Genomic DNA, 17,200 nt, shown 5'->3' on the forward strand with positions numbered 1-17,200 from the left:
TGGCTGAGGTTTGTTTCTGATGAATACCCATGTGCGGTACTTACATCCTCTAAGCACTAAAAATAACCATTGTAAATAGCAATCAAAATGTTTGCTGAGTGAAGACAAAAAGGAAGACAGGTGAGGTCAACCTAATAAGAAATTCAAAAGTGTTTTGCTATATTGTCTATTCAAGTGGCTTAAAATAAATGAAACTGCAGACAGTTGTATGATCATGATTTTTTTTTTAACCTAACTCTGATTGGGTGGGTTGGTGAGGGAAGCTCCCACAAAGTCCTAGTTGCTTCATCATAATCCTGTACAGAAGTGCATTTTCTGTATATTCAATAGGTTGAGGTTAGACTGCATTCTTTTTATTGAAGCTAATTTTTCTGCTGACTCAGCAGAAATAAAGAGGCCCGCTCATGATATAATAATAAGGATAATTTCCTATGATTGGCATAAGAAAAATTTTAAGAAAAAAATCTTCTTGTACATAAAAGTGAGAGAGAAAGAGTCAAAGACTGAGGAAAGCAACTGATTCAATCAGTATGTGAAACGTTTGTTAGTATAAAATCACATGGAGATTCACTCCTCAAAGCTCACAATGAGCCTCTGATTGCAGAGGGACAGGCCTGCTGAGTGCTGCCTGACTAAGGTTTTGTCAGCGTTTTCATTATGAGCCTCAATTTCCACAGCTTAAAGCTCAGCTGCAGGAGAAGTCTGAGTGAGAGTCTGTGGGACTGAGAAAACTTGGAAATTCCAAAAGCTCTTAAGCATCCCTAATATTGCCAGCTCAGACCCTGGGAGAATGCTATAGAGCATGCAGTTCTCCAGGGCAGAGCGGAAACAGCTGTGGTTCCAGCCTGGAGATGTGTCGGGCAGCCTTCCGTTACTGTGACCAAATAGCTGGGTGTTTCACTTAAGAAGAGCAAAGATTTACTTGGACTAATGCTAGTTAAGGGTGCAGTACAGGTCATTTGACCTCAATGCTTTGAACCTACAACAAGATAGCAGAAACACCAAGGAGGAAGTCTCTAGTTTTCTGCTCATGGTGACTGGAAATTAAAAAGAAAGGAAATGGCATTTCCTTCAAGGACACATCCCCAGTGACCTACTGTGAGGAGTGCTTGACCAGCTCCCATCTGCACCAGGCTGAGGAAAGCCCCTGAACACAGGGGCTTGAGGGAAAACTTCTACATTCAAACCATAGCACAAGATTTAAAAAAAGGCTGGTACTTCCAGGTTTCCTTGCTGTTATTAATTAAAACCTTGAGTTAAAACTCGTTTGAACCAACTAGAACATAGCTCCTAAGCATAAGTAGAAAGCAAATATTTTTAGCATAGATCTTTGGAATAAATAAATGCAAAACACTATTTCAAAGACAAATATAAATTTAGAATAGTGAAAATGAAGCTTTTACAAAAACCATTTGGAGTATATTTCACAGTGTAAATGCTTTGTGAATATAGAAGGATATTTGTTGTTCAAATCAATTAAGGCAGAGAGTTTCAGTCAAGTGGGAATCTTGGGCCCATGGAATAAGTGATGTAATTCAAATAAAAAATTGCTTGGAGAGAAATCTGATGAGAAATCAGGTTCCTGAGAGCTTGCATTCCCATACCTGGACCTAGTGCTGTCTCTCTGCTCACCTAGGAGGCAGGAAACATTGACTCTGATCCTGAGGAAGTTCAAGTGTCCCATGAACCACTCTGATGGGTCCAACAACACATCTTACAAAGGCAGCCTATGGTGTTTTAATTAGGGCCTGAAGGAAATCTTCATTAATTATTGCATTCATTTACTTTGAAACATTTATTGAACATGTGTACATGTCAGGCACTGAGTTGGATATTATAAAAGTGAAGATGGCTAAATCCATTTACCCTTAAAGGGTTCATAGCCTAGCACTGCTCAGCAACACATGAATCAGTGTAAGAACCCCTGTCATGCCATTAAAGAGGTAAACAAGAAAGCTTCCTTTTCTGTTCTGGTCCACAGAAGTGAACTGGGAACTGGCAAGTTCACGGGAGGAAAAAGTCTACGTTCAAAAGGGAAAATTATCATGCTCAAGTCAAACATAAACAGTGACTTCCTTGAAGGTCAAGACTTAAGTAACTCCAGAGCTATGAGTTAGAGCAGGTATTCCAGGCTTGGGTAGGGAGTGGATTGCTGTATCCTGAAAGGTGAGACAGACTTCAGTGTGGAGAAACATCCTGGATCAGCTCTCACACTTCCTCTAACCTCATAGTCCATTTGTATTAACCATGGAGAGTCTTGTTTTCTTTGACAGGAAAATTGCATTATCTAAACTGCGGTATTATGTTTTTGAAAGAAATAAGTAATATAGACACCATAAACTCCTAATATCAGAAGGGAATCATGGAAGGAAGGAGTAACAGCAAAAATAACATCCTAATTCAAAACTGAACAGAAGCTTTGAAGAGCTATTTTTCTATAGAAGTATAAAAATGGCCAATTAGCTCATGAAAAATGTTTAGCAGTACCAGTCACCATGGAAAAGCAAGTTAGAACCACATGGGATACACCTTTCATCTAGGATGATAGGATGGCTACTATCAAAACCAAACAAGTAAAAAGTCTCACACAGAAACATGCTCAGGAACAGGTTAAGGACTTAATGCACTGATATACAGTTCATAGGACTATAAAATGGTTCTGCCACTATGCTGCTGCCACTGTAGAAATCTATATTGCATTACAGGGACAAATTAAAACTACAGTTACAATATGAGCAAACAATGCTACCTCTGGGCATTTGTCCAAAAACCTAAAAGTGAAGTCTGGAAAAGACATGTGCACAATCATTTTCATATCAGAAAGATTTGCAGTAGTTAAAATTTATAACAGCCCAAGCACCCACTGGTAGATGAGTGATAAGCAAGGAGTGCAGCATCCACACAATGAAATATAATTTAACATTAAAAACAAAGGCTCAGACAGATAGCACGCTTAGCATGCAGGAGGCCATGGACTCAAGACACCACCACCAAAGGGATGGGAACCCATCAATGCACAATACGAACAAACCCTGCAAACTATGCTTAACACAGCAGACAATAATTGCAGGATTCGTTTAGATAAAGTACTTAGAGGAGCCAAACTCGTAAAAGTAGAAAGGAAAACCGTGGTTTCCCCAGCCCGGGCGGTGGTGGAGTGCTGCTGCTCAGGGGGTGAGCTCAGTTTTGCAGAACGAAGATTTCTAGAAGTAGGTGGTGGTGATAGTTACACAAAATACGGAGGAACTTACTGCTGCTGACTTGTGCACCTGTGATAATTAAGACGGGAAATTTATATTGTTAATTTTCATATCATTTTAGAATTTTTTGAGATTATAATTACAGCATTTCTTCTTTCCCTTTTCTCTCTCCAGATCCTCCTGTACACCCCTTCCTTGCTCTCCTTCACATACATGTCCTCTTTTTACACTAACTGTTATTGCATTCATATATGTATATGCATATACATATATATTCCTAAATATGACCTGTTCAGTCTATACAATGTATGTGTGTTTTCAGGGCTGACCATTTGGCACTGGACAACCAGTTGGTGTGCTCTTCTCTGTGGAAGACCACCTCTCCCACTCGCTGCTTTACTCAGTTCTTTGTGTAGGTTTGAGGCCTCATGGGTTTTTCCCCATCCAATTTGGCACATCTATTGGTGCCATCCTTGTTCAGCTCACATTGGGGCAATCATGTTGGTGAGACTTCATGGTATATATGGTATAGATTCTCATGTTACAAGGAGACAAAAACCTCACAGCAAACTCTTTTTGCCCTGTCTTTGGAAATGTTCCATGAGCCTTGGGTACAGGGATGTTTTGTAGATATATCCATGAGGACTGGGCTCCACACCTCTGCACCATTTACAACGAAGAACAAGAAATATCGTCCAACTGCTAAAGAAGAATGTAAGTGTGCCAGTGTCTGGAACTTGCTCACTCCACCTGTGTTATTTTTCTTTCTTTCTAGTTTCAGATGGAGAAGTGGAAGAGAGCCCTCTGTAGATGAATTTCTAAATGGTCTTAATTAAAAAAAACACAGAGCCATAAATTTGGGTGAAAGTCTTAGAGAGATCAGGGAAATAGGGACACCCACCAGCCAACCTCACCTCACAAACTCTGCAGCTTCCAAAGAAAGCTTCTTCCTGTATACTCACATTTATATGCCTTTTCTGTTCTGTTCTCTCATTGGCTGTCTTAGCCCAGCCACATCACTTCTTCTTCCTACACAGCTCTGTCACTTTCTGCCTGTCTGTATAGACCTCCAGACATCTGTGGTTGGTACTGGGATTAAAGGTGTGTGTCACCACGCTTGGCTCGGTCTCCTAGTATGGCCTTGAGCTCACAGAGATCCTGCCTGCTAAGTGATAAGATTAAGGCCATGTGCTACCACTGCCTGACTTCTCTGTTTACTTATAACGGCTGGCCTTTTCCCTCTGATCTCTAGGCAAGCTTTATTTATTAAAGCACAAATAAAATATCACCACAGCCCTCTAAATTTATTAAGAGACAAATTCCTTAATTCACGTTTTATTTCTCTGTTAATTTAAATTCCTTTTGATTAACTAAGTTAAATATTAACTGGCCTTCCCCTGAGTTTTTTCCATCTGGCCTGAGGTCACCTGTGCCCTCCGGGGCCAACCACTGCATTCTCTTATCTTTTTAACTCAAATTATCCCACAGAGTTTGCAAAACCTCAGAAATGTCCCAGAGAAGACCACTTATCTGCTGACTTAAATTCTTAGCACAAAATAGTTTAACCTTGATACTTTCTGAAAGAATATACATTTATTAAAACAGAAAAGTTGTATCTTTTTCTTGAAAATTTCTTAACATATCACATCTACTCCATTAGACATGGAAACTAGCTTCTCACTACCTAATTGGTATATTTCTTATGTGTGTTAAGAACATTCCTATAGTCCTGAGATGCTTTGGAGTTCCTTAAATCATGGCTTTGTCATGTTATACAAAGTCTAGGCTAGAAGTGTAGCCTGAGCACAAATAACAAATCACCACACGTAAGTCCTACTTCCTCATCCCCAATTCCCCGCCTGAAAGTTCACACACAGCTGGGACTCCAGGTACACAGTACTGATGCTTTAACATAAACCATAAACCATCGTAACACAGGAGACCATGGCATTCGTCCCCCACCTCCAATACACCCTGGAGGATGAAGGAGATGATTCCACACTCCTTCCTCCACTTGTCCTGGAAAGCAAGTTCAGAATCGAAAGACCTTGCTGGGAACCTTGGCTTCCCTCTGTTCCTGTGAGTTTCCTCTTTGGAGTAGTGAGAAAGAGCAAGGTGTGCCTCACAGGCAGGCATCTGGGAGAAATCATGGTAGCAGTGAGGGTCAAGTGCCCTATGGCACCCCGACACATGTCAAGTCATTGGGAATTGTTCTTTCCTCTTGGTCACATGGAGAATATTTGGCTCTGATGTATATACATTCCAGACACAAGCTACTGATAAGTCAAAGTATCCACCTCAGAGCCAAGACTGCACAATCAAAGTGACCCATGGATGGAGTTAGGGGTATGTCACCACTGTTTCCTCAAGGCAATGAGGAAGGAAGGCAGGGAGAAGGAGGAGTAAAAAAAATAAATAACAAACTTCTTAAGAAACTCAAGTATGCAAAGACAAGAAAAATAAAACTCAAACTTTGGATGGTTGTGTCTTTGCCCCTGGCTGCTGCCCTGGGGTCCCTCCACTCTCCACTGGGACTGGAACATCTCCATGTAGTTCTTACATCTTGTGGACCCAGAGGGAAGAAAGTGAAGCAGTAATCTGATATTGCCAGACCCAGAAATGCACTTCGGGAAACACTAATTAGATTTTCTCCAGCTTTTTTTTAATTTAGTGAGTTCCAGGAGCAGATCACACCTCTCCTAACACTTATAAAGAGAATTTGTGAGTGAGATTACGTGGAGTAATACCTGCTCAATGCTTGAGGCAACATGTTGCCATGGTACCAATCAGATTTTTGTCTTCATTGGGGAAGAGAAATTAAAACCGACAGTGCTGGAGTACAAATGTTTTTGTTTGTCCCTCTGAGCAGTGTTAATGCTTGCAAAGGATTTTTGTTGTTACTCTGTTCTGTTTTTGGAACAACAGTTTGTTAAAATATAGGGTACAAAGTAATGCCCTAAGTACAGAGGAAAAAAATTCCCAGAGGAGTTCATTATTTTTACAAATTTACATTATCAAGCAATGTGGACAAGACAGAAAGCAAGGGTGAATGGTCAAAATTGGTGGTGTCATCTCAGAGCTGGAGACTCTTGGTGGCTAAATGGGGCAGATCCAAGTGCAAGATTGATCTGGAAGCCTAATTGGCTGTTTTTACAGCTTGAGAATTCTTATATTAGTGCTATAAAATATCCATTGTGCTTCAGGGAACATCTGTGCATTTGGGTCTCATAATAAAAGACATATTGAGAATCACGAGAAGTGGCTTGCTACAGACAAAACAAGGGAATGATTAATATGAAATTCAAGGAAGTAGAACTGCCTGTGGGGCTGAGATGAAGGGAGGAAGGGCCTCACAGACATTGGTAATGTTCAATTCCTTAAGTTGAAGGGCATTGTATTATTTTTTTAGAACTCCATGTAGACCTTGTCTCTACTCATCACAATAAAACTGACTTAAAAAAAGAAAGAGAGGAAATAGAACATGGCAATAACCAGACTGCTGGCAATGAACGCCAGTCTCCACAGGACTAAGCCACTGAGTGGGCGTCACTCACCTCGGGTGACTCCTGGTTTTGCACTGGTGAGGAAGGCTCGCTCCCACCAGAGTCTCCAGTCTCCCCTCTCACTTGAGAACTGCCCTGCTATTTAGACGTGTCACATCAAACACAACAATGCTGAGCTAATTATATTGGACAAGTGGCCTTTTCAGCATGCGAAAACAAACCAAACCAAAAACCCTGACAGTTACCATCTAATTATTCAATTCCAGTTCATGATTTAGTCTCCTGTTCCAGATAACCCCTCCATTGATACCCTTGCTGTGGGTGGAACAGACAGGCAGAGATTCCTTCAAAGGTGTGATAGTATATGTCATCAAAAGGGCTTGCAGCCAAGGAATCAGAGGGAGTGTCTGTGGCCAACATTCCAGCTCTCTGTCAAGGGTCTTTTCATTTTCTCTGAAAGTAAAAGAGCAACATAGTATATTCACGAGGCATCTTGCTTCATGCTCATCAAATGTGCCTCAGATGGAGTCAGGTGTTCACCTTCCACCACTGCCCCTATTACCAAAGAAAGAATTATAGTTGTAGGGCTGGGTTCATCACTAAATCACTTGAAAATGCTTCAAAGAAACATTCCTTTTTACTTTCTATCAAGGTGTGACAAATGTCTTTTTTGTTTAATGTTTCTGTTCTTTTAATTGTTTTATTTATTTTTATTAGTGTATGTTCATCATTTCAACTAATGAGGCTCACTCTACACATGTATCAGGTACTTCGCATTCATACACTCCCCATTACCCTCTTCTGCCTTCTCCTCCCCCTACTCAGCCTCTAGTTCCTTTTCTTGGTGTCTCTTCTGCTTTTAAGCATTTTTAAATTTTAAATCCTGCATATGAAAAAAACATGGTGCATTTATGTTTCTGAGTCTGGCTTATTTCACTTAATATGTTGCTCATCATTTCCTTCCATTTTCCTACAAATGACATAATTTCATTCTTAATGGCTGATTAATGCTCCTGTGTATATATGTGGACACAGTTATCTTCTCCATCCACCTGTTCATGGACACCTACACTGATTCATAATTTGACTATTGTCTGTGCCGCAGTAAACAGGCATGCAGGTGCTTGTTATGTATTGACTTGGATTCCTTGGAATATATACCAAGGAAGGATACAGCAGGGACGTGTGGCAGTGTGATTGTAATTCTTTGAGTATTCACCACACTGCACTCCATATTGGCTTCACTGAGTAACATTTGCACCAATAGTGTGCAAGTTCCCTCCTCATGCTCCCCAGCACTTGTTTGTTTTCTTGATGTTTGCCATTCTGACTGGGCTGAGATGGGTTCTCAGTATGGTTTTGATATATATCCCCCTACTCTCCTGAGTGTTTTATTTGCTATATAGGTGATTTTTAATCTCATGCAGTCCCAATTCTTGCTATGATTTCCTACAACAATGAAGTCCGGAAACATAGTCTTTCCACATTTGTTCAATTTCTCACTGTCTCTATACTGAGAGAGACTTAAAACTGAGCATCAAACTGAAAAGTGGAGCAAATTTCTCACCCCTCCAGGGCTGCCAAAACCCACAACTTGATGAAGTATCGTGAGCACCATGGACGCTTATTACTGTGTTATGCACCTTAAGGCTCTAACCGTAAGCCTAATCTGACTCAGCTGGCGTTATCTCGACATCCTTTTGATGTTCAAGTTAACGGTTTAAATGGAAAGTGTCTGTATGTGGAGGAACTATGACCCTCGCTGTTGCCTTAATGTTCCATTTGCTTTGCTGAGAGCTTGACTGAGGGACTCTGGCAACATCATTTCTCTGTGAATGTTTCCAAGTATCCTTGCAGGATAATCAAATGTAGCATGCTTTTAAATGGAAGGGAAGGATGCTTGGCACTAATCCATTGTGGCATCTTGGAAAACAGAATCAAGGACCTGATGTCATCAAAACCCTGATAGAAAGTGATTTTGACAGTTGTTACTCCAGCCCCCTTGAGTGTAAACTTAAGGGATAATGTGAAAAAATTGCAAAATATCTGTAAGAACACACAGATAGTACAAACTAGGCTTATAATAATCAAAACCATCTAGAAATATATGTTCATTCTTCATATTTAAATAAAAATTCCTTCAGGAAATCAAATGTGTGCTCTGTGAGAGCTCCTTCCGCAAATCCATAAAGCAAATAAATATAGAAGATATCTTAACATTTCATTCACTTATTATTTTTAATGCTTTCACTTTATTAACAAAATTACTAAATAAGCCGGGTGGTGGTGGCGCACGCCTTTAATCCCAGCACTCGGGAGGCAGAGCCAGGCAGATCTCTGTGAATTCGAGGCCAGCCTGGACTACCAAGTGAGTTCCAGGAAAGGCGCAAAGCTACACAGAGAAACCCTGTCTCAAAAAACCAAAGAAAAAAAATTACTAAATAATTAATTGTGAGACACTAAGCATGATTGAAGCTCAGATTAACAAGGAAATGAAATTATGTCACCAAAAGGAAAGCCCAGCTCTCTATCCACTGGCTGTTGTTGACCTCACAGCATACATTTGTTAGCCCCACCACTGCCCCTACTACTGATTCACATAGTAAATACTCAATTAAATAGATAAAACAGTCAATCTAGGTCATCTATAAGCCCAGTCTCCTAAGCAAGCAAAATGATGTTTACTTCAAGCCATAAAGCACTTTACCATTGTGAAATATTACTTTAACTAGGCAAAGATGTGTTATATTTATTTATGCTTCATTTATTTAATTATGTAAAGAAGTGTTGCTATTGTACTTTGCCTGCCTAAGGCACCTAATTGGTCTAATAAAAAGCTGAATGGCCAATAGCTAGGCAGTAGAGGGATAGGCAGTGAGAATAAGTAGGAGAAATCTAGACTCAAAAAATGAGAGAGAAGAGAGAATGAGAGAGAAAAAGAGGGAGATATGTAGGGACAGAAGCAAGGCAGCTGACAGACAGACAGACAGGGAGGAAACATGAAAGTAAGACACACAGAATGAAAGAAAGGTAAAAATCCCCCCAGGCAAAATGTAGATGAAGAGAGACAGTTTAAGTTATAGGAGTTATCAAGAAAGAAACATAAGATAAGGTCAAGCATTCATAACTTATGTCTCCATGTCATGATTTGGGAGCTGGTTGGTGGCCCAAAGGAAGAAGCCTGCTACACTTTACCAATGTTCTGTTCATTTTTATTTTGGTGAATCTAATATTTATAATATTCACCTTTAAAGCAATCCCATATCTATCTAAAAAAAATTAGCTGTAGGACTAGAGAGGGGCCTCAGTGGATAAATGAAAAAGTTAAAATTACTCCAAATATGGTATATTTCAGATCTTAGCTTTTACATATTATATTCTTATTATTGATTCCAAATTATCTTCCTTTGTTGCTCTCTTAACTTAGAAATCTTACTTTTAGTTGCCAAAGCAAATGAAAGTAGTTTGGAATCACTAATATAGTATCTTTGTTTTTAACTATGGCTGGTTTTATGAATGCTTAATAAGATTTCAGACTGAGTGAGGTCCAGCAAAGAGCATTTCCATCAGATCTTTTCTTTGAAGCTCTCTACTCTTCACTCATCTTTCTTCCTAACACATGAGTAATACAGATTCTTATTCTCCCCAAATGGAAACTGAGACTTTGAAGATTAGACACCAGAACAAGGGGAAAGTTCACATCAGAGACAAAAATAGATACTGTGCTTCCTGTAGGAGTTATTTCTATTGTGAAGTACCTAAAAAAATGTAAATAGTATGCAAATAGTATGCAAATTCCAAATGCTGCTAGTAAAGGGGAAAGCTACTCTGCAAATCTTTGTGACATTACTGTAGTCACCAGTGTCGACTTCCCTGATCCTAGACCACCAGGAGGCAGTGATTATCTGTCTGATGCTGAGGTTTGATGTTTTAGCAGAACTTAAACTATGATTTGTCTTTAATGGAATTCCAATGAAGTCTTTAATGAAATTCCTCCTTCCAAAGGAGGAAGTCACTGACCTGGAACAAGAACACTTTGAACATGACACCATTACACAAGCGGTAGCATTTATTTTTCGATAGCCACATTTAAAAGCAGTTATGAATGTATCCCAAGGAATAAAATGCAAGCTGGTAGGTTTTTTGAAAAGCAGAATAAAGACAACTCTGAGTTACTGAAGGGTGAACATACTGTGGCTGATATGTCTGAGGCAGTTTGTTCTGGACAGTATAGCAGTAAAGGCAGACGGGTGATGCTTAATGTCACCAGGGCCTCTGCAGCAACTTTATTAAAGGAAGGAGAAAGAAAGGGCAGATGGAAATCAGAGCTTCAGTTCTGGAAGACTTCAGTTAGGTATTGATTCTATCCATGAGGCATCCAAAAGGGAGGACTGACTTGTGAAAACCTGTTTTGTGCCAGCGAGTAGTTTGGATAGTTCAGATAACCAGCTTATGTCCTGAACAAGCATCCCACTTCTTAATGCTTTATTTCTTTTAAATGAATCTATAAGAATTATTTGTGCCCATGAGCTACAGTGTGATCCACAATGTGTAATGATCAAATCAGTATAGCTGTTATTCCGTATCTTTAAATATTTGTAAGTTCCATTTAGTGTTGTTCTTGTGTGTATCTACTTAGGGCTGCTCACGTGGGCTGGGATAACCTATCAGGGGCTTGTCCCTCAAGAGACTGGCTCTCCCTTCTCAGAAACCATTAACTGCCTATAGTTCTTCATTTAGGAATGAGTCTTTGGGAGATTTCCTCTATCTACACTGGCATGTCACCTGGTGTTGTCATTATGCTGATTAGTTTAGGTGACTGCACTGTTAAGAGTTCATGAGTATTGCTCTTCTGTCACCTATGCAGGACATTGCTGAGTAGCAGACATCCTGGTCTTCTGGCTCTTGTGAGGTTATGAGTTTGGAAGTCAGTGACACAGACACAGAAGGTAGAGGTGGCCAGATGGAGAATGATGTAAAACAGCACTGCTTTGAGAGTCTCAAAAATTGAACTGGGAGGGTCTTTTTCCCCCTAGCGCCGCCGGGCCCGCAGGTCTGTGTGGAGCCGCGGTCGCGGGTTGCTGTTCCGCAGGATGGGGTTTGTGAAAGTTGTCAAGAATAAGGCCTACTTTAAGAGATACCAAGTGAGATTTAGAAGGCGGCGAGAGGGTAAAACTGACTACTATGCTCGGAAACGATTGGTGATCCAAGACAAAAATAAGTACAACACACCCAAATACAGGATGATAGTTCGTGTAACCAACAGAGATATCATCTGCCAGATTGCCTATGCCCGTATAGAAGGGGACATGATCGTGTGCGCAGCATATGCACACGAGCTGCCCAAGTACGGTGTGAAAGTCGGCCTGACAAATTATGCTGCGGCCTATTGCACTGGCCTGCTGCTGGCCCGCAGGCTTCTCAATAGGTTTGGTATGGACAAGATCTATGAAGGCCAAGTGGAGGTGACTGGAGATGAATACAATGTGGAAAGCATTGATGGTCAGCCTGGTGCCTTCACTTGCTATTTGGATGCAGGTCTTGCCCGAACTACAACTGGCAATAAAGTTTTTGGGGCCCTGAAGGGAGCTGTGGATGGAGGCTTGTCTATTCCTCATAGTACCAAACGATTCCCTGGTTATGATTCTGAAAGCAAGGAGTTCAACGCAGAAGTACACCGTAAGCACATCATGGGTCAGAATGTCGCAGACTACATGCGCTACCTGATGGAGGAAGACGAAGATGCTTATAAGAAACAGTTCTCTCAGTACCTCAAGAACAACGTGACTCCAGACGTGATGGAGGAGATGTATAAGAAAGCTCATGCTGCTATCCGAGAGAATCCAGTCTATGAGAAGAAGCCCAAGAGAGAAGTGAAGAAGAAGAGGTGGAACCGACCCAAAATGTCTCTTGCCCAGAAGAAAGATCGGGTTGCTCAAAAGAAGGCAAGCTTCCTCAGAGCTCAGGAAAGGGCTGCTGAGAGCTAAAGCAATTTTCTATGAAGATTTTTTCATAAAGATAATAAACTTATTGACTAAGCAGCCAAAAAAAAAAAAATTGAACTGGGAAGCAAATATAATTTCCATGTGTTTGGAATTTTGAACATGTCTTACTCCTTATAAAAATATATGTAATGGTGAAATAATCACCCACCGTATTGTACAACTTTAGACCTTATTCCTCCTTTGTAACTGGGCCTAGAGAGCTGTCATCCATCCTGTAATACCCCTCCAATCTCCTGTCTTAAGTTCTAGTGAGGACTATTCTGCTATTTCTGTGGAAATCAACTTTTCAAGCTTCCACATGAGTAAGAACATAGTGTCCACACCTTTCTGTGTCTGGCTGGTTGCATGTGACATAATGGCTTCCAGTTTCATGTGTTTCCACCAATGATATGATTTTCATTCTTTTTATAAGGTACCTCTTTTCTTTAACATTGGGACTTTAGGAATATGGACTGATTAATTGCCAAATGATTCTAGCTTTGCTGAACCATGAGGACAAACCAGATGTGTAGAAATATAAACCCCAGTCCTGGGCAAATGCTGAGCAAATGTTCAACTGAAACAGGCTGAAAAAGAAAGTGTGTCTACCCAGACTTTGATCTGCCCTATGGTAACTGTGACCTGAAGAAATTTTTTAAATATCACAAATCTCTAGAATGGGTCTTGATCCTTGGCTCATACAACAGATGCTTTAGGAACTGGACATGTCCAGGAGAGGGACAAGGAAGCTAAATCACTTCACTGAAAAAGGACGTAGAAGTACTTTACATATGAATTCTTCAGGTTTGGATAAGCAAGAACTTTTGGTGTAGGTTTTTAATTTTTTGGTTTAGCTGACTTTTTATTATAGGAAAATTAGAAGTATAATTTGGAATTTAGTAAGATTATGTTAACTAGTGAACATTACAGAAATCATTCCTATGTTCCTATTAATTACAATATAATTAATATATTGATTTAGTCTTCCCAAAACCTACCAAGTTGTATTATTATCCCTATTGTATAACTTTGAATTGGATGAGAAATTTTTGAAGGTATTTTGGGATCCTAATGTCATTTATAGAAAGCAACTTGTCTAAAGTTACAGGAAGAAAGCAAGCAGAATCAGGGTTTATAGTCAGGAAATGGTCCCAGAGACAACACTTATTAATCTGTCTCGCATTCCAGATTGTGCTATAATGGGTAGCTAGTGAGGGAAGCATCAAGTGAGAATTTAGAGCTCAATCCCACAAGTCTTTGGTGTCAAGACATTGTTTTGGAACACACAGATATAACCTTGGGAAGAGTAGCATTTGTCCTTCCTGGCAGGATTAGAAGCAGAACAGCACCATGCTTCCTTAGCTGATACATAGGCTCCAGATAACAAGCCCCAGGCTAAATCCAAGTGAGAAAACCATTTAGAGAAAATTCTTTCTCATTCTCCAGAGGAAAAGGTGAATGTACACTGGGATAGGTGTGTAGGTCAGCATGTATATTGTTTATTTTGCATTTCTTTATTTAATATATATTGAACTTATCAGATCATAGCTACAGGGTTGGAGTGGAGAGAAAAGGAGTTCCAGAAACAGTGTGTTTGTAGCTTACATTTGAACTGCTGAGGGGCGTGTGTGTGTGTGTGTGTGTGTGTGTGTGTGTGTGTGTGTTTCTTTCTCTTTCTTTTGCTTTTAAAAGACAAGTTGCCCCAAACTCCTGATATAACCAAGGATGACCTTGAACTTCTGGCCCTCTTGTCTCAATCTCCTATGGGCCAGCATTACCATCATGTAGGCTTTCTACAGTGCTGGGGATCAGCACCAAGACCTCATGCAAGCATATAAGCACTCTGCTAGCTGAGCTATATGTTGATCCTGGCATATATATATATATATATATATATATATATATATATATATATATATATATATATATATATAAGTATATATTCAAGGGAGAAAAGAACAGCCAAGAATTTGACATTAGGACAAGAAATGTCAATTTTAAGTGAAGGCTTTGTGCTTTTTGTATATTTTCACTGAATTGTTGAATAAGGACTCTTGGAAACAAGTTTATCCTGACTAAAGCAGATATGTTGCTGGAAAAAGAAAGAGACAGCAGAACATCTAGGAGACATTTACAAGTTGGTAATCAGGGATTATGGCATGATAACATTAAGTCCATGCCGTGACAAAACCAGGCAAAGCCAGGAGCTGAAAGACTGGTGCCTCTGAAAAGGCCATCCACACACATATATCTGGTTCATTAGCAAATATACCCAATTTCCAAATTTCACATAATTTTTGTTACCTCCAAAGCACTGCTCTGTGTTCACATTGTGCAGGTTTGGAAGGTGGAAACACTGTATGACTGTAGTATATAAAGGTGATGTGCTGAGGATGTGACCAGGGTTAGACAGTTATTTGAGGAGAGCCCTCTACATGCAGCTCACATCCATGCAGCTCCTTAGTCTTATAAAATGAGTAAGCATTTGGGAGTGTTTCTATTTCACTTGGTATGGGTGTATCCCATTTCACACAGCAGCTGACAGAAGCTCCATTCTGGGTGGGTATTTCTAGTGCTCCTCTTATACCACAGGTACAATCATCCTGGAAGTGTGAGAAGACTGTGATTCTTGGCCTCACCTAGGGAAAAGAGCTTCTACAACACAGAGCAGGGAGATGAGGTGGTCCATCTCCTACTTGAAGCCTTGAAGTTCTCGGCTGGCTGAGAAAAGCATGCTCTGGTCTCCCTTCCCCCAGCTTACACAGAGGCAGACTTGCCGTGCACCATGATGCAGACTGGAGTCATCCATCATCCCAGAAACCCAACCATAGAACAGAAGCTCATTCCAGAAGGGGCATATTATTGTCCTCTACCTGCCAGGCAATGGCATAGAGGCTCTGCTAAGGGAGAGGAAAGACTGACAAAGAAAACTGTAGTGTTTCTGCCTCAAGGGATCCAAGTTTATTTAGAACAGAGAAAGCAAAGATTTTAAACCTAAGAATATTGTCAAAAGCATTGGAAGTCTTGGGAATGAGAGTAAGATGATGACCCACAGGATAGCAAGAGTGAAACTGGAAAGGCAAGTCTAAAACAGAAGAAGGGCATTCCCTTTCTAGAAGAGTGCTGGAGCAGAGCAGTCATGAAGATGGCCGTGCCCTGTTCCTCCTGGGCTGCGTTGTCAAAGACCAGAGGGCCACTACTTAGTACTTAACAGGTGTGCTCAGCCAAGTAGACCACCACAGAGGCAGACTCCCTGGGAATTTAAAAGGGAGATTAGGAAAAGAATAAGAAAGATCAAAGATAGAACTACTGAGACATTACCAAATTAAGACCTAGATATGAAATTGGTGTGATGTCATATGCCATTTTATGTAATATGAAAATATTGTTAATAGCTGCTGAAGCTATGGGTATTTGCTATATGATACAACATGTTCAATGTGAAGTTTTTAGAAGGGATTTAGGCTATGTAGCAATTCTCGCTTATCCTTTTTTTTTCTGGAGTTTGTCACCTACAGTCAGCCACAGTGCAAAGTATTATATGGATATTGCTGCCAGACATAACGATTACCTAATTTATTATAGTATAATAAAAAACTTGGGAGTCAGAAACTGAGATAAAGACCTAAAAAAATCCAAGGAAAGTGGGGCAACTGGCTAGCCCTCTCTCAACATTTTCCAGAACATCTAGTAGTAGAAAACCCCCAGAACTCCTCCTCCTCACTTCCTGTTCCCTCTCTCCTCACTTCCTGTCTCCTCTAGCCCCCTGCTAAATCCTCTAAAAACTTTATGGCTAATTCCAGTCAGCCAATCACTGACTCTGTCTTTGATTCAAGGTTGCTTTATTGGCACAGTGGACTGGTTGTACAGACAATTCTCCTACAACAACTGGAAAATTCCAGAAATAAGTAAGTCACAGGTGTTTTGTCCACTGTTATTAATAATATAATGATATCTTATGCTATCCTGCTCTATCTTATCAGACTATAAATAACTATTGCGTCATTCAGTGTCCTCACAGATACTGTTTGTGTATGTACACAAACCAAGACACGATAGCCTGGCACAATTCATAGTTTCAAATTGTTCTAATCATTCTACCTTTGGCATATTTATACCTTTGGCATATTTGTTAAAAGATAAGAGCAATAACAAAAACAGCCTGTGTGTAGCCTCACCACTTAGAAAGTGCATAAACTCATGTGGTTATATTATATTATGTTTTAATCCATTCAGAAAACCCAAGAGGAGAGATATTACTTTATACTCAAAAGATAAATTGAAATAGAATAAATGCAATAGCAACAAAAATGTATTTTTTATGCATCCATATTCTTTGTGATGTTTTCTACATAGAGTTTTAGAAATTCTGATCTTTCATGGGATATAGTTGCAAAGAGGAGCTGAGAATGCACATAGATAAATAGAAAACCCTCTTGGTATCTGCTTTTCTCAATGGAATGCTAAGTAGAATTAATGTTCTTCAATTTTAATTGATAGGATTAGTTCTTCT

General features: G+C 40.0%; 2 protein-coding genes across 2 annotated transcripts in view; both read left to right on the top strand.

Moving 5' to 3' along the window:
* The window catches only part of Xkr4 (XK related 4), a 414,832-nt gene that overhangs the window by 261,323 nt on the left and 136,309 nt on the right, over nt 1-17,200 (top strand). The gene's annotated exons all lie outside the window — the stretch shown is intronic.
* LOC131903305 (large ribosomal subunit protein uL18) lies at nt 11,729-12,753 on the top strand. The gene has a single exon (XM_059253816.1). It carries the CDS (start codon nt 11,797-11,799, stop codon nt 12,688-12,690), a length of 894 nt encoding a protein of 297 aa, XP_059109799.1. The 5' UTR covers nt 11,729-11,796; the 3' UTR covers nt 12,691-12,753.

The sequence above is a fragment of the Peromyscus eremicus genome, chromosome 2 (assembly GCF_949786415.1).
Source record: "Peromyscus eremicus chromosome 2, PerEre_H2_v1, whole genome shotgun sequence".
Classification (NCBI taxonomy): domain Eukaryota; kingdom Metazoa; phylum Chordata; class Mammalia; order Rodentia; family Cricetidae; genus Peromyscus; species Peromyscus eremicus.